The following is a 21,398-nucleotide window of genomic DNA, read 5'->3' on the forward strand; positions in this document are numbered from 1 at the left end:
AAAGTTAACTAATTAATGGAAAAGGTTAACTAATTAGTGGAAAAAGTTAACTAATTAGTGGAAAGTTCTTTTAAAAAAGGTTAACTAATTACTGAAAAATATTTAACTAATTGCAGTCAAAAGTTAACTAAATTATGCAAAAAGTTCACTAAATGTAAAATAAGTTATGATAATTGCAAAATCAATTTTTAAATAGTCATACCTATCCAACTAATTAAACAGTGATAAATAACAGTTACAAAGATAGGAGTTATACCTATCCAACTCTACAACTTCCCCACCATCTTCAGTATATTCTACTTTAATTTTCGACTTCTTTGGCCCCCTTCCAATTTTCCTCTCATCTGCGCTCAGCTTTGAACTAGCTGGAATATCTTCAGTCGGCCTTGAACTGCCTTCAACATCTTGACTCGACTTCCCAACATCGTGATAATCAGATGCTTTGTTTGCATTTTTTGACCTCATTATGTGAACTGAAACTATAAATGAATGTAGTTCAATATATTGTAATGCGCAAATAAAAAGAATGTGTAATGAACATAAGCAGTATAAATAGCAATAAAAACAAAACAATTTCATTGTGTAACTAATTGATTTGAATGTTTCACTAACAGGTTAAAATAGTTAACTAATTGGATTATGCAATTAACTAATTGGTCAAAAAAGTAAACTAATTGCTCAAGAAAGTTTGAAATTAAATAAATTAACTAATTCGTTTAATACTTGATTTATGAATGTCAGAATATGACTAATTGCTTTGAAAGAATAACTAATTGGTAAAAATAATTAACTAATTGATTAAAAAACTAATTATTTATCAGCGAACTTTTAATTGAACAAATTGAACAAAAACACCAAAACAAACTTCAAATTATGATCAAATTGAACAAAAAGAAGGAAAAAGGACAAGAAGCTTCAAAAATATTGTCGAAAATGAAGAACAACCAAAAGTATCAGAAATCACAATTACAAAACCCTAAATCACAACCAAAACAGTAAGAAACAAAAACGAACTTCAAATGATAACAAAATTGAACAAAAAGAAGAAAAAATGACAACAAAACTTCAAAAATATTGTCGAAAATGAAGAACAACCGAAATTATCACAAATCACAATTACAAAACCCTAAATCAAAACCAAAAACAGTAAGAAACAAAACGAACATCAAATGATGACAAAATTGAACAAAAAGTAGATGAAAATAGAAAGAACTTACCGAAACTTGAAGTAAATCGGAAAATATCACAATCACACCTTCAAAACCCTAAATCGAACGAAAAAAGAGAGGATAAATCAGTAAGAACTACACACGAACAAAGAAAAACAAGTGAAAATGCAAAAAACTTACAGAAATTGAAGAAATCGAAGAGAAGATCAAAGAGTAGAAGCTTTCTCTCTCCTGAAATGGAAGAACTCGGCGGTTTCTCTCTCTAAAAGTGAACAGTGATTTGAAAATGGGCAAAAACGTGGGAAAGAAAACCTTTTATACTAAACCCGAAAAAATAACCGTTTTCGACCCAATTCGGATTTGACCCGCGTCCTGACCCGCGTCACGACCTGCGTCACGACCCGCGCTGCCACGTCACCCGTCTGACGCTGTCAGTCCGCCTTATTCAATAATTTGTATTAATTAAAATTGAATTGAAAACCCCACCCATGTATTATATTCCACTTTTCCCATGTACTATATTCTCTTATACATGTACTTTATTCCACTTTTCCATACAATTCAATCAGCATTTGTACTTTATTCCACTTTTTCATGTACTATATTCCACTTTTTTTCTTAAAATCTGTATTTTTGGTCAAACAGGAAGATAATTATGGGACGGAGGGAGTAGTATGTACTCGTACTCCGTAAAAGGCAATTGTTTGTCTTTCATGTTTACATAAAGAGAGATCCTAGGTCTTTCTTTGAGTATTAAGATGATGTATTTTAAGGACTCTTCACTGTCGGATAATATGGTGTCACTGAATTGTATAAGGTCTGTTGTTAATATAGAATCCTCCTTTCCTTAACTTGATATGTTAAGCAATAAGCATGCTTCTATTGTTCAGCTTGAAACGCTTTTATAACTAAGGAGTGCATAAATGGTAGACTAATATTCAATGCATCTACTTCGGCTGCTTTGTAAACATTTGGTGGTAGATGCACTTGACACAAACTTTAGGTCAAGACCATAATTTAGATTTTTTTTTTGGACTTAAAAGGGATTTCAATTAAAACTTTAAAAGAAAAAGATGGAGCTGCAGTACGTAGAGTTCACATCAGAGTTTAAAGCTAAGTTTTGCGACTCAACGTTAGTCCTACTAGAGCTAGGAATAATAGAAGTAGCATATTTTGATTTTGGATGTATGAATTTGGCATCAATTTACAAAGAATGCAAATTGTATTCATGTTTGTAGTTTACACTTTACAGGTTCTTAGTTCTTCCATTCTTGAGGTTGGGCAATGACAAACAATAGCTATGGGTGTAGTTTATGCTCTGCGCAATTGTAAGATTGTTACTGATGGCAGTATTGATTAGAAGGACTTCAGAAAATTTTATATCAAATTAAATAATCGTAAAAGAATACATTTTGGGATTTAGGAGTGTTAAATTCCCCTAGAATAATGGATTTGAATACAACAAAAAAAATAAAAAAACAAATCAAAACAGCAGATAGGAGAAACATGAAAGTCTCAGCAGAGGAGCAAGGACTAGTTGGTGTATATATGGACGCCAACAGCGATAAGGAAAATGGTGATGAGGCAGAAGTAGATGACGGTGTGGACTAGTATCGACATCCCACTGGTCTGCATGCTTCCGAATTCCACCGCTCTGTTCTTCCCAGGCAGCTGAAACAGCAGTCCTGGTGTCAACAGAATAAACAGAACTAACGCAATCAACACTGGTCCCCAATCTGCCATTTCCCTTTCTCTTTCTCGCTGTTTGTGCTGTTTTGATTTGATGGCTTATTGGGTGATGTAATGATGGTGATTGGTGTATGTTTGAGATAAACAGGGCCTCATTTATATATACATGAGAGTAGATAGAGAGATGGAGATAGACAGACTGGTATAACTAAATAAGTATTCAGACAAAAGAGGAGGTGCCCCAATGTGGAAGATAACATCGTGATATCAAAATCATGGAACTTGATAGGGATTTTGGATTGATTCCATACTTGATGATAGATGACATCTTGTGGAGGGTTACCATCCAGCTTTTGCTTTTGTCTCAGGTTTAGTGAGAAACCCAGTTTAGATTCCTCATCCAGAGCATCTTCTTGCCTTCATTTTCAAAATTGGCAAGACTTGGTTGTGTATAACCAATTAGCTGTTGGATTTTCATTTATAATTCACCCCCAACCCCCACAACAATAAGATTCAAATAGCCTGAAGTAACCATTCCTTCCTAATGCAGGGTCCAAATGTTAGGTGCAAATTTAAATGTTCTACGTAGTTGAGAAGACTGAAAACTCTATTTAATTTTAGTGTGCTATAAGCGAGTCTTACATTTAAATGTTTACTCGTAACCTGTATTGGACTGAAACAACAAAAAAATATAGATAGATCTTTAAATTCCGAAATTTGATGTACACAAATTTCATTGAATTAATTTTTAAAGAGTTGATTGCAAAAATTTCAAGTGGGACAAAGGATTTTGATTCGTAACGCTTATGAAACATAGAAGAACTTTCATTGTCAAAGCATGTTTTCTGCCTTGAGAGCAATATAAATTCCTCTTTTTCATTCTGACGAGGCATGAGTAGCACATAAAATGTGAAAGGATCTTTGCTGTATCTAATCATGTTTTTAGCTTTAGTTAATCTTCTTAGACAAAATAGCTTTTCATTAATCAACAAACCAACTTCAAAAAAAAAAAAAATTAAAAAATAAAGAAAATCAGAAGAAAAAAAAAGCCATGCACACATCTTCCAAGTCTAGAATTCACAACTTTACACATTGAATTCTGCTTTTCCCGATGATAAAAAACTAAAGCAAAGCACCCACAAAAGAAAAGATAACACACACAAAAACACAAAAACACAAAAACACAAAAACAGTAATTCTTTAGTATATTTGTGAAGCGTAAAATGGAAAAGCAGTTGTTTCATCTTAGTAAAGCAAATCCACTATGTGTTTTAAACATCTATACCTTTCCTGATCCCTTCCCTCCTTAGCTTTCTGATTACTCATTTACTTCGCGAGCTTGTCTTCCTTCCCTGCTTTAATCCTTCTTGACCAAGGAAGTCCCTCTGATTTGCTCTACTTATTCTCTCGGATTTCTTTCCTTCTCCTTACACTTTCTAAGAACGCGAGAGAGACAAGTGTTTGCTAGAGTGACTCAAAAAGAAATATCACTCTAGACAGGGAGTGTGACAGCAAAGAACATAGAGAAATATGATGGTAGATTGGGGGCCTGTGGTGGTGTCAGTGGCGTTGTTTATATTGTTGTCGCCGGGGTTACTGCTTCAGCTGCCTGCAAGAACAAGGATAGTTGAGTTTGGAAACATGACCACCAGTGGGATCTCTATTTTGATCCATGCTGTTATTTATTTTTGTATCCTTACTATTTTGACGATTGCAATTGGCATTCACATACGTTCTGGTGTATAAACTTGAGGTTAAAGCACCTGGAAGTCTGGCCATCAACCAACCGCTTCGGGTTTCTTCCTTTTTTTCTATTACCCAACTGTAATTTCATTTCTCCTTTCTTCAGCTTCTAGATACAGAGTTGTAAAGTTTTCGCTCTCATATTTAAGGGAAGGTTATATCTGACCAGTCTTATGCTATACTGCTATAGCCCTTTTCTCAACTCATTTTTTAGATCTAGTTTGAATTTACTTATAGCTCAAAGCCGCAGACTCTGAGCTTCTTGAAAAATAACTTATTTGAGAGCATTAGACATGTTTGTTTTTTTAATTTTAAATATGGTCTTTTACAAGTTTACCCCACTGTTTTGATATGCTAGTGTCCAAAAGGTTTCTCAATTTGCATATTGTATTCCTAACATATTCACAAACTAAATTGCTTATTCTGTAATTCACCAGATACCTGTAATAGGCTCATGCCTATTGTTGTATGCTTATTAGATCTAATACGACGTATAATACAATAAGGTAGTAATAAGATAATGCCGATTGGTATACGCTTATTAAATGTAATATGATACAAGAAGATAGTTAATTATCAAATTATGTATTTTGTTTAACAGCCATTTACCAAACAAGGCTGTAGTTTGAGAAAAACTGATGGCTAGGACCGCGCATTGATTATGGATTGTTTTGTATAGTACGGCTTAACCCTAAGAGAAAGGGTGGAAGAATAAGAAAATAAAAGGGAGAGAGAGAGAGAGAGAACACAACTGAAGGTGATGAAGGTCATACAGAACAAGTAAGAAGGGTTACATCCTTACATCATTACAGAAGAAAATGCTGTCAAATTAATTAAAGATCATTAGATCACTAACTTCTGAAACCACAAATATGACATAATCTAAGAAACCTCAAGCTTCCTTTCTTCATGTTCTTGTGTGCTTGTTTTTCAAGTTTCAGTGCATAACAGCGAGAAGTCTATAGCTGATATGCAATGAAATGTCAGATGATGGCTTCTGCAAGAGAAGAAAAGAAGTTACTCTATATTTTCATGAACGAGAAACAATAAAGTAAGATGAAAAAGTAAATAAAAACACTAACGCTGAAAGTGAAATTGCTCAAACACCATTAATTACCTGTAGCTATTATGGGAATGATGATGTACTTAATGTCTGTTGGTGCACGGATATTATATCTGTTCTGTGAGGCTCTTAGCTCTGGTATGAGTCCATAACGCCACGACTTATGGAGCAAAACCCGAGCATGTCTGATCTTGTGCCAGTCCTCCCCCGTGTGCTCTCTGCAACGTTCCATTAACGCAGTACATTCGGTGATCTCAACTTTCTTCAGGGATTCAACATTCTCTAGTTCATCTGGTAGCCTTGTTACAGCCTCGCAGTTCTCAATCCGAAGGTGCTGAAGCGCTGTCAGGTTATCTATCCACTGCGGCAATACTGTCAAGGCAGTGCATGATGATATCCATAATGATTTGAGAGTTTGGACATGCTTCAGCCATTCAGGGAGAGACTTCATCTTTGGTATTTCTTGAAGGGTCAAATGGCGAAGGCATGCCAAAGAGGTCCATGGAGTTGATACAGATTCTCTGTTTCCCATATTATTGCTTCCATAATCAGAGAGATCAAGTTCTTTGCAGTTGGAAATCTCCAACTTCTCTAAGGAGGGTAGGTATGACAATTCTGATGCCAGTGAACTCAGTGCATGACATTTTTCAATCACAAGCTCTTGTAATAAAGAAAGGCTGCCCCCTAGCCCCTTTCTGACTGTTGTGAAGCTCCTCAAGTTGGAGCAGGCCTTAATTTGCAGGCATTTGAGGTGGAAATCAGGATTAATAGGAATGTTCTTTGCACTTTCTTCTAGAAGCATCTGATTGACGTTGCGCAAGTCAAGATCCGAAACCTCTACGAACGAAGGCATAGATCGCAGTTTTGGGCAGTTCCATACCCTTAATTTGGAAAGACAAGGGAAGGGAGGGATATTTTCTGGAGGTGCTACCATCATTTCTTCCTTCCACCATCCTTCTAGCTTGTAGAAGTTATGGAGGGTAAGTTCTTCTAGGGCTGGGAAGAATGGTGATACATGAGTATGTTCTTGATCTTGGCTGTCACCTGCTGACACTTCTCTGAAAGTTTCTCTCTGCACAAATTGCACATTAGCCATGTGTCTCAGGGTGAGTCGTTTAAGATACTTAAGTTTACCAAATGGTGGGAGATACTTGCATTTGTCGCATCCTTCAATGCTGATGACAACTAAATCCGGGAGACAAGAAGCCAACATATTCACCCCTGCCCAGAATGGGAAGTCTTGCCCTTTATACCCTTCTATACAGAGGATTTTGAGATTTGAGTTTGGTTGGAGGTTCTCAAGAAGTTTCTTGTAAGGTAATTTTTCATGATCGGAAAGGAGATGTGAAGTCTCTTTACAGTTTAAGACTGTTTTTGGCCAGCTGATCTTTAATTCCTCTAGATGGATTTTCTTTTGCAATTCCACCTGTGAGGCTTCAGGTATGGCGGTTTTCCAATCTCTTGTCAACTCAATTGCCAGTCGTCCTCTCGATTTGTCGAGTTTTTCTAGAGATTTCAGCCCACTACTAACCATATCTTTGGAAAACTCCTGGCCTACTACAAACCGACTCATCGTCTCAAGCTTAATTAGTTTCTCCAAGCCTGAAGGCATGCAAGTCAAGCTATCACACTCGTCAACCTCAAAACGTGTAAGGTTTGCTAATTCACCAAAGTTACTTGGTAATCTTGTAAGTTTTGAGCAAGAGTTGAGTTTCAGTGTTTGCAAGTTGTACAGTTATGTGACTGACTTTGGTAGAGTAACCAGAGCATCATTTCTGGAGAGATCAAAGTATCTCAAATGAATCAGCTTACCCATGGAAACCGGCAATTCCTCAATTCCAAGATCACGCAAGTCCAAAACCCTTATGCATTTGAAACTAGATATCAACCTATTGCACACCAAAGAGTCTATCTCTGTGGCACAATCTGTTCCCTTGGCTAAAACAAGTGTCCGCAAATTTTGAACTTGAAGTACGGATGATGAGATATTCCTCAATGAGTCCAGATCACATGTCAAAGAAACATGTTTGCATGTAGATTCCAGATTAACCCCCTGCATCTGTCAGATAAAAGCTCTTGATCCCTGATGAATATTGACACGCTAGGCTGCGCATAATGTGATGCATCTTACAATTGATGATATTCCCCAAGTAATCAGTGATGACATCCTCAAAGAAGCAGCGCCGTGACAATTCCAGAAAGTACTTCTCTGCAGCCTCCTCAAAACTTTGGTCCTGTTAATGTATCCCTGTGCTATCCAGAGACTAATGAGATCGTGCTTGTTGAAAGTAAAATTTTCAGGAAACAAAGAACAATAGCCCAAGCAAGCTTTTAGCCGAGTTGGGAGGTCATCGTAGCTGACATGTTTCATTCTATCATTCTCATGTTTTGCATCTGACTTCAATTTTTCACTGAAAGACAACCATTTATCATCATCTTTGCCATAAAGGAAACTTGCTGCAACCTTTAGAGTAAGTGGAACACCCCCACAGTTTCTAGCTATTTCTCTCCTTATATGCTCCAATTCATTATCCCTTACATTGTTTTGTCTAAATGCAAATTTTTGGAACAAAGACCAAGAATTATCCTCTGACAGGCACTTTAATTTATAAGACTTAACAATTTCACTTTTTGCAAAAAGCGCCCCTTTCAAATGGCGTGTAGTCAACAAAATTCGACTTCCTTTTGCACCTGATGCTAACAAGTCTTTCAAACGCTGCCCAAATATTGTACCCAAACTTTGCTCATGTGTTATACATGCATCATTTAGGACCAGCAGGTACAGTTTCCCTTGGATCTCTTTCCGGAGTCGGCTTTCGTTGATGTCACTTCCATTTTGACTATCCATATTATTAGGAGTCGTATCAATACTTTGACATCCTAAAATATTACGAAATGTCAACCCATTTTGATGAACACGGGAACGGGGATATTTAGGATTTCGCCTATAATTAGGCCTCCTATTTGTACAAGACTCCAAAATTTCCCGGATGAGTTGTTTCTGGTCAGAAATCTGTGAGACTTGAATCCACATTCTCAAGTCAAAATGATTCTTTACCCTTTCATCTTCATACGCAATCTGAGCCAAAGCCGACTTCCCTAATCCTGGTGATCCAATTATAGGAATGACAGATACGCTGGTTCCTTCTTCTCTGTGTTTCTTTATGAGTTTCTTCTTTTCATTATCCCTCCCAAAAACTATATTTTCAGAGAGAGTGTAAGAATGAGGAGGTCCAATTGAGCCATGCTTACTCTTCAATTGATTCCCCAAGTCATCCAAACCTTTGCTTAACTCATTAATTTGTATAGCAATTGCTTTTTCTGTAAGTCTGTTACTGGCATTGACCACTCTCTGCAAGGCACGACCGAGGTTTCTCCCCAGATTCCCATTCTGATTTCTTGAAAGCCTTCCACCATGATAGCGAGCGAGAATTTCATCAAGGAGGTCATCAGCTTGATGCAGCAGAGCCCCTAGATTCCCAAGGCTACTGCCATTCGAATGATCATCCTTTTGGAATGCTGCTACTGCACCATGAACAACACCAACTGCTTCCTTCAATGTCTCAAGCTCTTCCATTGAAGATAATATCTCTGCATTGTTCAAGTTATTCAAGGTTCTTTTAAGGTTCATCAATATGACTCCTTCAGCTGCGGTTCTTTTGTTGGCTGAAACTAATGGAGGCATGTTGATACAGGTACAGGAAGTTTTGAGGCAGCTTAAACTAGGAAATGGGCTGATTGATAGCCTAATTAAGTTCCATCATTTCAAAGTCGTTTACATGATAATTACTCCATATTCTTTTCATCTTTTGGTGCCAATGAGCTACGATAGCAATACAAATTAGAAATGGGGATGATAGATTCACACTTTTAACACTTAACCGCTAAGTGAAGATATTATCGCCTAATCGGTGTAGAATCCAATTATATTAACACCATAGCCTAATACTATCATTATCAAATACTAAAATATTTTGTAAATAATTATCCTATCTCTCTACTTTTTTATTTCCCGAAGGTACCCGCCAAAAGTTATTTTGAGCGTTACTATTTCGCAGTGTTGTTTGACTTTCCTCGGTAATTTTTCCAAAATTTTGATCTATGTTTCTAAATTTTAATAATAAAGTAATAATATACTTCACTTTTTATCTGCTTGAAGGGTAAACTTCACGAGGGAGGCTACATCGCGATGTATCTGTCCCATACCCACCAAAAAAAAAGTGAAAAGAAAATAAATTGCAATGATGGCCCACCCCTTAAATAAACGGTAAAAATATTGCGAATTGCTATATACTGTCAAAGGTTAGATAAATACTGTCATTATTGTGTATATACTGTCATTGTTGTATTAAAATTTGTCATAATCATGCAAAAAGAAGAAAACGAAATGAAACAAAAATAGTAAAGGGACCACTTAAATGACTGGATAAACGTGTTACATATACTCTCTGTCATAATCATCCAAAAAGAAGAAAACGAAATGAAACAAAAATAGTAAAGGGACCACTTAAATGACTGGATAAACGTGTTACATATACTATGTCATTGTTTGTATAAATATTGTCATTGTTGTATTGAATACTGTCATTGTTATATTGAATACTGTCATTTATTTCCGATACTTAGTACTTTGTTTGACTTTTCAACTAATTAAGTGAAAAGACGATTTTGCCCCTAGATATGGGTAAAAAAGCCGCTGGTAACCAGCGATGTAGCCTCCCTCAAACTTCACTGTATTATGAGTTTAATACAATAACCTGTCAATTAAAAAATAGGAAATTTTGTGCAACACTACCTTTAAGTTTGGACGTTTTGTGAATTACTACCTTATAAAAAAGTTTTTTAATTTTGCTACCTTATAAGTTTGTTTAGTTTGAGTAACACTACCTTGTAACAGTTTCTGTCAAATTCCTCCGTTTGTGGGCCCCACCTCCAACGGCTATATTCAACTGCTTAACTCCCTTTCCCCCTTATTTAAACTTCCTGTAAAGTTTTATCAACCACATTCAACCAATTTTTCGGAAAAACATCAAGAAATCTGGGCAATTTTTTTCTCAAAGCAAGATTCGCAATTTGGTTGAGGAATCGAGTAACCTAAAGGTGAGTGCATTAAATTCGTTCTTGTTCTTGAATTTCTGGGTTTATTTTTTCAATTTAGGGTTTTTGTTCTTGTTCAATTTTATTAAATTCGAATCCTTTTGATAAATTTAGCGTTTGAAACCTTTGAATTGTCATGTGAAAACAACTACATTGCAAAATTGGGTTCTTGAATTGACTAAAAATGTGGGTATTCGTGGTTTAAAATATCAATTTTGATCGTTATTTGCAATTTGGGGGTTTTTGATTGAGAAATCAAATACTAATAATTAGTTGTTTTAACTGTTGCAGGATGTCGAGTGGGTCTCCTTGTGCTTCAAAAAAATGTTATTGTGGCATTCCATCCAAGATGTTGACATCGTGGACAACTGATAACCCGGGGAGAAAATTCCTGACTTGTAAGTTCTCTGATGTACACACTGGTAGGAAAGGATGTGGTTGGTTTTATTGGGTTGATCCTGATGTTGTGGAGTGGCAAAGAGTCGTGACGAATGAACTGGTGGTGGAGAAGAGATTGCTGAAAACAGAGTTGAGGGTCATGATGACAGAATTGCAGAAGTTGGAGGATGACAAAGCCCTTCTTGTTGCTGCCAATGAGAGGCTTGAAAGGATATGCAATGGTGGAGTGGCTGGAATGAAGGGGACAAAGGATAAGGGCCAAGAAATTGTCCATTCTGTATTTTGGTTTGTTGTAGGATTAGTTGTTTGTTGTGTGTTGAAGTTTGTAATGAAGTTCCTCTAGTGTAAACGCGACAATGGAACGGGAAATTGGATTTCATGTAATGTAATGTAATGTTGTTGACATTAGTTGACTCTAATCATTTAATAATGGTAATTCTAGCTTATGACAATATCTTTTTGCATTAACTTGTGTTCGATTATTAGCTCCGTTTAATTGTGTACCGATTAAAACTTGGTTAGTATACGTGCTCGTTTCACCTGTCATTCACCACAGAGGATAAATCTATAAATTAGGTAAAGTCCTTGAAGTCAACGGGAGTCAACTTTGGTCCATTGACTTAGTTTAAATGGAGGACAAATTTTTCTCAAATGAACCACACCTGAACATCATATATTCATAACAACAATTCAACAAGTGAACAACAAGAACAACAACTTGTTAAACCTGCACTTAACTGAAACGAGCCACGCGTGAGCCGAGCTCGAACGTCAAATATAATTAAGGGGCAAATGAATCTTTACACAGTGTTCCAATGTAAACCTTGCACCTAATTACAATTGTCATTGCCAAAATGTAACCTTGTTGCTAATTAGAAACCTTAACTACTTGTTCAAAGGAATTACAACCAACAATACTTAAATATGCCACACTGGTTTCTTTGTTGTCTGCAATTTGGGTCTGAGTTTTGGAGGGAGTGATGTTTGAGGCTGATGAGTTGATGTTTGGCTGGATGGACCTGGATGCTGACTTGCTGTCTGACCTGGTTGCTGACTTGAGGTCTGACTGAGTGGAGGAGGTTGATAACTCCCTGTCTGACTGGATTGAGGTGGAGCATTAAATGTCTGTTGCATGGTAGCTGCACTTGAGTTTTGTTGCTGTGGTTGAGTGACTGATTCAGCATTATACCTCTGCATACACAACAGAAACACATATTGTTAATGACAATAGAAACACAGAAACAGATTCAGCTCTAAACAACAGAAACAATGTAAATACATGACAAAAACTCACCCTTAAAACTCTTGCAGCCCTCTTGTTTCTGTCAGCAACAACCCATGGGTTCTTGGAGGGATCCCTCCCTGGTTCCTTGGGCTGAATAACACCAGGTGGATTATTGCACTTTCTCTTGTTGTGGCCTGGTTGTTTACAGTTTGAGCAGTTATTCGGCTTTTTCCCTCGCTTCACAAACCTCTCCTCAGCATCCTCACCTGCTTCTTTCTTTCTCTTATGTGACTTAGGCCTTCCTGGCATTTTCCTTAACAGTGGAGGCAAAGGTCGAGGCAAATCTGTTTTCTTCCACTGCTTCATCCCGGGCATTGGCTTGATATGAGGCGAGTAAGTTGCTAAGTATTTGGCCTTTGAGTAACACTCATGAACAAAATCTTCAGGCCTCCACCTCTTCTTCACAATACATGCATAAGCATGTGGACATGGTATTCCCGTTAACTCCCACCTAAAGCATGTGCATGTCAACTCCTTCAAATCTACCACATGCCTATCAAAAGCAGTTTCCACCTCCCACTCATCTAATCTAGAAGGACAGACTATACAATTCAAAGATGCTTCATAAACCCAAGCTAAAACCTTCTCAACAAATGGCATAAACCTCCCCTCATACTTTTGAATACCCTCCCACTTCTCAGCATTCCTTCTCATTACGTACCTCCTAATCCAATCTAGGCAGGTTATTATTGGTTTATCCCTAGCTTCCCTTATCACAGCATTAAATGTCTCACAAAGGTTGTTGAGCAACATGTTAGACCTAGAATTCGATCCAAATGCATGTCTACACCAATGAACAGGAGGTATGTCACTCAAGTAGTTATATGCATCCTCGTTTAGCTCTTTGATTTCAGCCATGTAAGAATCATGCCAATGCTATACATGTAACAAACAAAAACAAGGATGACATCAACAAACAATAACAAATGCTATACATTTATACATTTAGTGCGATTAAGTCCCGACTCGGGTACGTGTCCAAGTCACGATTCGGGAACGTGTCCAAGAAGCATGCTTTACTTTTCTACCCTAAACACACATGCTTTTAAAATAAAATCACAAGTGCAACCAAATTTAAGAATACGAGTCGATTTCTAAAATAAAATCACAAGTGCCGCCAAATCTAAGAATACGAGTAGATTTCTAACATGAAAGCCTAAATGCAAATAAATCTAAGAATACGAGTCGATTTCTAACATGAAAGCCTAAATGCAACTAAATCTAAGAATACGAGTCCATTTCTAACATGAAAGCCTAAATGCAACCAAGTTGAAGAATAGCAAACCTTAGTTGTTGATCTTGCTGCTGCCCAAAACAGGTCCTTATAGGCTGTGCCACTGAATTTATTCTTGAAGTTAGCCCATATGTGTCTAGCACAAAATCTGACCTCGGCTTTTGAACTCACAACAGATATAGCATCCAATAGTCCCTGAATTGAAACAATAAACAGAAACACAAGGTTAGTAAACCATCCAGAAACTGTACCTCATTGAACAAAAGAATAAAACTATATTACCTTTTGCCTATCAGACATAAGAGTCAATCCTTCTCCGTCATGGTGTCCTATGTCCTTCATCAGCAAATCAAGAAACCATGTCCAACTGTCAGCATTCTCAACTTCCACCACTGCCCAAGCTACGGGAAAAATATTGTTATTTCCATCTTTGCTCACAGCCACTAAGATCATTCCTGGATGAGCCCCTTTAAGGTGACAACCATCTACTCCAATCAGGGGCCTACATCCATTCTTAAAACCCACTTTGAGAGCCTCAAAACAGACGTACAATCTTTGAAAGAACGGAGTGGGGTTGTCTCTAATCTGGCATTGTACATAGGCTGAAGAACCAGGATTGTATTGAAGAATTGCATACCCATAGTCATACACAGCAGCATACTCATCTGCAGCATCCCCATACAGAATCAATTTGGCTCTAGCCCTAGCAAACCATGACTTGTAGTATCCAATATGTAGCCCCGTTTCCTTGTAAACCCTTTCCCTAAACTTAACAAGCCTCCAATATGGTTCTGACCTCCACTCCTCCAAATACTTCTCAGCTAACCACTCCGATGTGATTTTAGAACTTGAATGAACCACACCACAAGTATGCTTTAACCTTAAAGACTTGATCTGAAACGTTTCTTCCATCCTTAGTTTCTTCACATGAATCTTAAACCTACACTTATGTGGATCATCACACACACACTTTACAAGCTTTGCATGCTTTTTATCCCATGGACAACTACATCTATACCTACAATACACACTCACCCTCTTCCTTCCATTATGAAGAAGGTAGTAATCGTAGTGGTTCTCGATCGAATGATACCTTATCGCTTTCCTAACAGCATGAACACTCGGGAACTTTAAACCCAAACTGAGCACAATCTTTTTCTTGAAGTCTGACTCTGGATTAAAGGTAGGGTATGGATCTACTTCATCATCTGAACCACAAAGACTTCTAAGCTCCTCTGAATCATAATCCACCTCATGTTCTAGATCCACTTGTTCTTCCACCTCAGGTGCTAGATCCACTTGTTCTTCCACCTCAGGTGCTGCAACCTTATCTACCCTCTTATTTCCCCTCAACACAGTAGACAATGGCTCACAGAACAACTCATCCTCCTCTAGTTGTTTTCTGTCCTCTTCCCCTGGTTCAAACTCCACATCTAAATCTGAAAAGTCTGAATCACTTTCAGACCAATCACCAAACTCATCATTTTCAAATAAACAGTCCCCAGGATCCTTTTTCTTTCCTTTCCCCTTTTTCTTCCCTACTTTTCCTGCTTTTCCTTTGACCTTTTTCCCCTTCTGTGCTACACTCTTTCTCCTAGGGGTAGAGGTCTTCAAATCTGGACTAAGAAGAGGTGGGTTTGCAGGCAGAGGTGTTTTTGAAGGTTTTGTGGGAGTGGTGGTGGTATGAGGAGGGATTTCTGTTGGTTCTGTACTTGGAGTGTGAGGATCAACTGAAGATATATTTGAGGGAATAGGTTTAGGAACACTTGCTTTGACAGTGGCTGAAGCAATTGGCTTTTTTAATTGGGTTTTGTTGGGTTCTTTTACAGTGGATGGATTCTCACTTGGCCCTGTACCCTTTCCCATGTAAATCACATCAGGATCAAAACCAAGCCTTGGGCTTCTCCTAACTAGGGAAAACTTTGACTGAAGTGGTTCCATTTTCACTTGTTTTAGGGTCACTGTTGATGGGCCAGCAGGTTTGGTTGTAATGGGCTGGGTCAGTGTTCTTTGTGGCCCAGAAGGATTGCTTTGTGTAGCTTGTTTCAGTGGTCTTGGTGGTTTAAAGTTGGCAGTTTGGTAGGTAACAGATGGGCCAATAAAAGCTGGTTTGGATTCCTCAATAATGTACAAAATCACCCTGTTAGACCCATCTTTTGTCTCCAATAACCTCCCTATATCATCATGAGTGTGTATAATCTTCCTACCCTTAGTCAAATTCATCCCATGTAGCCTAAACCATACACTGAAATTCTCAATAATCCTCCCTATAGTTCCACTCATCCCTTTCATTACAAGCTCCCTCAAACTAAAAACAGTTAACTCATGCAACCACACTGTCAATCTAGTATACAACTTCCCACCAACATAATCAGTTTCCCCCTTATTGAAAACAAACTTTCCCCCCATCCATATTGCAAGATCAATGTAACCCAACTGCTCATTCCTACAATTTTAATTACCACAAAAAATTAACTGCAAATCAACAGTGATTACAAAAAATTTAAAAAATCCCAAATCGAGTACATGTCCAAGTCCCAACTCGGGTACGTGTCCAAGTGTTCGACTTGGTTACACAACACGAACAACAAAGTAACCACATGTAATCACTGTAAACTAATAAACTAATCAGTTATACTAATCTAATTTTTCCAATAATAAACAATTATTTCACAACACTAATCCAGAAACCCAATCCAGAAACCCTAGACATTAAAAAATTAGGGGTTTTTCAATTAAACAATCAATTAATCATTATTCACATTAAACAATCATTTAAACAATCATATTAAGGTTTCCAACAACATTAAACAATGAATTCGTGGATTTCAATGACAATAAAAAATTAGGGTTCTTGATTCAAAATTTCACAGTGCAATTAAAAAATTAGGGATTCCTAATTAAACAACTAATTAACCAATAATATCACATTAAACTACTAAAATCGCATTGTTTTAACTGTTTAATACCTGATTTGGGATCCACCTTGTCGGTTCGTTGGCATTATCCCCTTTCCCTTATCCTTTGGACCACTTCCTGTCGTTTTCATCTTTCCAAGATCTTCTTTTGGACCACTGCGCGTAATAAAGAGAAGAATCTCTTGACTTGAAGAAGATTCAGAAGTGTAGCATCATCAATTATGGCTTTAGGGTTTGTGGTTGAGATTGAAGGAGAGAAGAATAAATGTGAAGCAGAGGAAAAGAAAAATGACAGAGGAAAGAGAAAGGAGAAGATAGAAGTTGGTGGGAAAGCAAATGGAGGGAAACGTTGGAGGTGGGGCCCACAAACGGAGGAATTTGACAGAAACTGTTACAAGGTAGTGTTACTCAAACTAAACAAACTTATAAGGTAGCAAAATTAAAAAACTTTTTTATAAGGTAGTAATTCACAAAACGTCCAAACTTAAAGGTAGTGTTGCACAAAATTTCCTAAAAAATACTCGTAATTTTTTTTATATCAGAATCGTTTTAGTCAGTAGTCGGTTGTCTATTCAGTTAACTAAAAGGCCTCGTTGACGGAGTAGTTAACAATTGATCAACAGGTGATTGAGGTGAAGGTCAATTAAAGTATTAACATGAATTATGGAAATAATAATCAATTAAAGTATTAACATGTTATGGTATGATTACCGAATTAGTGCTTATTTTATTTGCGTCTTTTAGTTCACATTGATCGACTATTGTAGTACTATTAATATTAACATGAAAAATATTGTATTAGTATTAATATGAAATATTGTATTAATAATTTGATTTGGATATGATTTGAGCAGATCAGTTATAATATAGACAAATCGATTATGATCTCTTCATGATATGGACAAGAGAGCACCTACTTGTTATTTTTCTTTTTCAAGCTTTCCTTACTTTTGTTTGTTTAAAACTCATGTCAAAAAAAAAATTCTATATAGAATACGAAAAAATCCCAAAAATTAGAGGAGAAAAAACAGAGTAATGGATAAACACAGTTTAAAACTTACAAATCCTCAAAAATAAAAAAGTTTCAAATGTATGGATTGAATGTTAATTGGACCAAGTAAATGATTTCATATTACAAAATCATTTTCCACTGATTAATCAAATGATTTCATATTTCAAAATCATTTTCGATTGATTACTCAGTAGACTGCAAACAAAATAGAAATATACATAACACTTCTTTTTCGTATGAATGAGAAATTGAGAATGAGCGACAAGGAAAAAATAAATTACAAAAGGATGAGGGGAATTTGAACCCGAAATCTATCGTACACAATTTTAAACATTAAGGTCAAGTCCTCGTTGGTACATGCATAATATTTATATTGTTGGCCACAGCATATGACGCCTGATACATTGCCCATTCATGAAATTGAATAGCCTAGCTTTTGCCTTTCCATGTTAAAAAATAGAAAAAATAATAATAATTGTTATATACCACGTAAGGGTGAATACCGTCTATAGCAGGTTAGTAACTTGTTAGGCTTAATAATAGTAATTGGGTCATAAAGGTTGGATTATTTAGAAATATCGCATAGGTAGGCTTAATTAAAGAAAATCGGGCAAAAGTTGGATTAATAATTACAAATTTTCCTAAAAAATATAGTGTGTGAGAGTAAAAATCAATATTAACAAAAGATCAGTTTTGGTTACCTGAAATAATTTACCAAATATAGAGTAAAAGTCGTTGAAATTGATTAATAAATGCAAAAAGGTACTGTACAAAAAATAAAATTGTTCAGACATAGTCATAATGAAATGAGGGAATTAGTGCAAATAGGTTAGGAAAAAAGAGAAGATTAAAAATCAACTTTGACGATTTAAAACTGTAAATTAGTTTTGGGCTTAACTGCCTTTGCCTTTCACATTCATGTCCGTGGCTTTATATTACAAAGAGTTTACTTAAAACTAAACTCTATCTTAGGAAGCAATAATAAATCATATCAATTACAATAATATCTTCCTATCAAATATATTCCAAAATCTCTAAAAATATACCGTAACACCCCCCTCAAGTTGGAGCATGCGTAGAGCTGTCAAAAATCAACCCGACCCGAAAACCGACCCGAACCCGACCCGAAAATACTGGGTCCTGAACAAGATTTTGTGACCCGTAACCCGATTTTATCCGAACCCGAACAACCCGAAAATGAATGGGTCAAAACCCGACCGAACCCGTTTTAGACCCGACCGATTGAAAATCATTGTATTTATAGCAATAAATGAGATTATGAGAAAATTTAAGCATAAAAGACACGTTGTTTTTACTATTGTTCTGTGTAATATGATTTTAATTTGAATTATACGCCATTTTATGATTGAATTTGACAAAATATAAACTTTCGTAGGAAAATTTGTTAACTTGTGCCAATATTTTGTATATTTTTCACCTAAATTAATGAAAATATAATGCGCGTTTTAAAATCTCTCAACCCGTTGGGTCGACCCGAACCCGAAAGTTCTGGGTCTTGAACAAGCATTTGTAAACCCGAACCCGAAAGTGACCGACCCGATTCAACCCGAACCCGAAAGTAAATTTTTACAACCCGACCCGACCGACCCGTTTGACAGGTCTAAGCATGCGGATCCAAAATGCCCAACTTGCGGAGAAGAGTGTCAAACTGTGGTTTACCAAGAGCTTTAGTGAAGATGTCTGCCAACTGTGATGTGGTATGAACATATGAAGGAGTAATAAGACCATCTGTAATCGCATCCCGGACAAGTGGCAATCCACCTCAATGTGTTTCGTCCGCTCATGAAAAACCGGATTTTTTGCAATGTGTAGAGCGGATTGGCTATCACAGAACAACGGTATAGCTTTTGGGTGATGGACGCCCAAACTCAATAAGAGACCTTTCAACCATTTCAACTCACAAGTAATAGCGGCCATGGAGCGATATTCGGCTTTAGCCGATGATCGAGAGACCGTGTGTTGCTTTTTCGTTTTCCATGAAATCGGTGATTGACCTAGAAATACAAGCCAACCAGTGAGAGAACGACGCGTGATTGGACAAGCCGCCCAATCCGAGTCACACCAACCTTGCAAGGTTAATTCACTATCTGCACGTAAGAGAATACCTTGGCCAGGTGTCCCTTTTAAGTAACGGACCACACGAAGTGCGGCTTCCCAATGCTCAACTCGGGGTGCTTGCAAGAACTGAGACAATATATGCACCGAATAAGCCAGATCAGGACGGGTGACCGCTAAATATATGAGACGACCGACAAGGCGCCGATAAGCCTCAGGATCCGCAAGTAGCTCGCCTGTAGCAAGGCCGAGCTTGTGATTTTTCTCAATAGGAGAACATGATGGTTTAGCACCCAACAAACCAGCCTCAGTAACAATATCCAAAGCGTACTTTCTTTGACACAAAAACAAACCCGAGGAGTTACGGGCAACCTCGATGCCAAGAAAATACCGTAATGAGCCAAGGTCTTTCATTTTGAAGCAATCACTTAGGTAGGCCTTGAAAGCCCGTAAAGCAGCGGAATTATTCCCAGAAATAATAAGATCATCAACATACACAAGCACATTCATCTGAATTTCTCCTTTGGTGAAAGTAAACAAAGAATAGTCAGAATAAGATTGAAGAAAACCATACCCCTTTAGGGCCGTGACAAGCTTTGCAAACCAACATCGAGGAGCTTGCTTCAGACCATAGAGAGACTTTCGCAACCGACATACCATATTAGGATCTGATGCCACGAATGCAGGAGGGAGTTTCATGTACACCTCCTCCTCAAGATCTCCGTGTAAGAAAGCATTGTGAACGTCCATTTGGTGGAGTTCCCAATTTTTTGAAGCCGCAATAGCCAGGAAAGCCCTAACTGTGACCATCTTAGCAACAGGAGCAAATGTCTCGGTATAATCAATACCCTCCTTTTGATGATTGCCAAGAACCACCAATCGTGATTTTCTCCTATCAAGAATGCCGTCAGAATCAAATTTATTTCGATATACCCATTGACTTCCCAATGCACGTTTTCCAGGTGGTAAATATTCCATGGTCCATGTGTCATTATCCTCCAAGGCTTGTATTTCTTCTTGCATTGACCTTACCCAATCATCATTCCTCAAAGCTTCTTTAAATGACTTAGGCTCCTTACTCGATGTAATAGCTGCAAGGAAAGTACGATATTTCACAGATAAACTGTCACAATTTATATAATGTGCTATAGGGTAAGGAGTACCTGAAGAGTGATGTGGAGCAGGTGGGATGGAGGATGGACTATCAACGGAGACCGTATGAGTAACATAATCGTGTAGACGAACCGAGGGGATTTTTTCCCGCAAACCTCTGCCCAATGGAACTGTTTCAGCTACTGGGGACCGAGCAGGAACCTCCAAAGGCCCATCATCAGTGTTCAAAGGAGATAATGGGTCAGCAATGTCATTTGAGAGTGCGATTGAGCCAGCAGAAATAGAGTCTTCTACTTGGCCCAATTCGCTGGCAGCAATTATAGTGGGCAAAGGAGAGTGCATTCCCTCTTCCTCTATTACATGTTGGGTTGTTTGTGGACTGGGCCCATTTGTGGTATTATCCACACGGTGCACTACAGTGGGCTGTTCCACTTCACCAAAATCAACATCAACATCACCATCATAATGCAAGTCTGCTACTTCTTCCGGCACTATATTTGCAATTTCCGGTGTCCGAAATGGGTATATATCCTCAAAAAATTTCACATCCCGAGACACCAAGAATTCTTTACTGTCAAGATCATAGAGCTTCCAACCTTT

General features: G+C 37.4%; 6 protein-coding genes and 1 long non-coding RNA gene across 8 annotated transcripts; 2 read left to right on the forward strand and 5 right to left on the reverse strand.

Moving 5' to 3' along the window:
- Window positions 1–150: 150 nt before the first annotated feature.
- LOC130469099 (uncharacterized) lies at window positions 151–1,561 on the reverse strand. Its single transcript, XR_008929473.1, has 3 exons — window positions 1,350–1,561; window positions 1,218–1,265; window positions 151–479 (listed from the first exon to the last, which is right to left on the reverse strand). It is a non-coding gene; the product is annotated as an uncharacterized lncRNA (long non-coding RNA).
- A 960-nt stretch (window positions 1,562–2,521) lies between these two features.
- Window positions 2,522–3,282, reverse strand: LOC110802725 (uncharacterized). Its single transcript, XM_022008180.2, has one exon. The coding sequence runs from the start codon at window positions 2,910–2,912 to the stop codon at window positions 2,703–2,705; it is 210 nt and encodes a 69-aa protein (XP_021863872.1). The 5' UTR covers window positions 2,913–3,282; the 3' UTR covers window positions 2,522–2,702.
- Window positions 3,283–3,900: 618 nt separating this feature from the next.
- Window positions 3,901–4,893, forward strand: LOC110802440 (uncharacterized). Its single transcript, XM_022007882.2, has one exon. It carries the CDS (start codon window positions 4,389–4,391, stop codon window positions 4,602–4,604), a length of 216 nt encoding a protein of 71 aa, XP_021863574.1. The 5' UTR covers window positions 3,901–4,388; the 3' UTR covers window positions 4,605–4,893.
- A 113-nt stretch (window positions 4,894–5,006) lies between these two features.
- LOC130470382 (putative disease resistance protein RGA3) lies at window positions 5,007–8,138 on the reverse strand. Its single transcript, XM_056840459.1, has 2 exons — window positions 5,719–8,138; window positions 5,007–5,598 (listed from the first exon to the last, which is right to left on the reverse strand). Exons 1-2 carry the CDS (start codon window positions 7,274–7,276, stop codon window positions 5,585–5,587), a joined length of 1,572 nt encoding a protein of 523 aa, XP_056696437.1. The 5' UTR covers window positions 7,277–8,138; the 3' UTR covers window positions 5,007–5,584.
- On the reverse strand, window positions 7,400–9,349 carry LOC110802568 (putative disease resistance protein RGA3). Its single transcript, XM_022008001.2, has 2 exons — window positions 7,796–9,349; window positions 7,400–7,723 (listed from the first exon to the last, which is right to left on the reverse strand). Exons 1-2 carry the CDS (start codon window positions 9,347–9,349, stop codon window positions 7,400–7,402), a joined length of 1,878 nt encoding a protein of 625 aa, XP_021863693.2.
- LOC130470383 (uncharacterized) lies at window positions 8,659–11,612 on the forward strand. Of its 2 annotated transcripts, none has more exons than XM_056840462.1 (2): window positions 8,659–9,359; window positions 11,053–11,612. In XM_056840462.1, exon 2 carries the CDS (start codon window positions 11,054–11,056, stop codon window positions 11,501–11,503), a length of 450 nt encoding a protein of 149 aa, XP_056696440.1. In that variant the 5' UTR covers window positions 8,659–9,359; window position 11,053; the 3' UTR covers window positions 11,504–11,612. The 2 variants fall into 2 exon arrangements, with proteins under 2 accessions (XP_056696440.1, XP_056696439.1); XM_056840461.1 differs by lacking the exon at window positions 8,659–9,359 and adding an exon at window positions 10,418–10,764.
- Window positions 11,613–11,893: 281 nt separating this feature from the next.
- On the reverse strand, window positions 11,894–17,113 carry LOC130470384 (uncharacterized). Its single transcript, XM_056840463.1, has 5 exons — window positions 16,649–17,113; window positions 13,962–16,125; window positions 13,731–13,874; window positions 12,455–13,321; window positions 11,894–12,351 (listed from the first exon to the last, which is right to left on the reverse strand). Exons 1-5 carry the CDS (start codon window positions 16,726–16,728, stop codon window positions 12,079–12,081), a joined length of 3,528 nt encoding a protein of 1,175 aa, XP_056696441.1. The 5' UTR covers window positions 16,729–17,113; the 3' UTR covers window positions 11,894–12,078.
- Window positions 17,114–21,398: the final 4,285 nt, after the last annotated feature.

The sequence above is a fragment of the Spinacia oleracea genome, chromosome 3 (genome assembly GCF_020520425.1).
Source record: "Spinacia oleracea cultivar Varoflay chromosome 3, BTI_SOV_V1, whole genome shotgun sequence".
Lineage (NCBI taxonomy): Eukaryota > Viridiplantae > Streptophyta > Magnoliopsida > Caryophyllales > Amaranthaceae > Spinacia > Spinacia oleracea.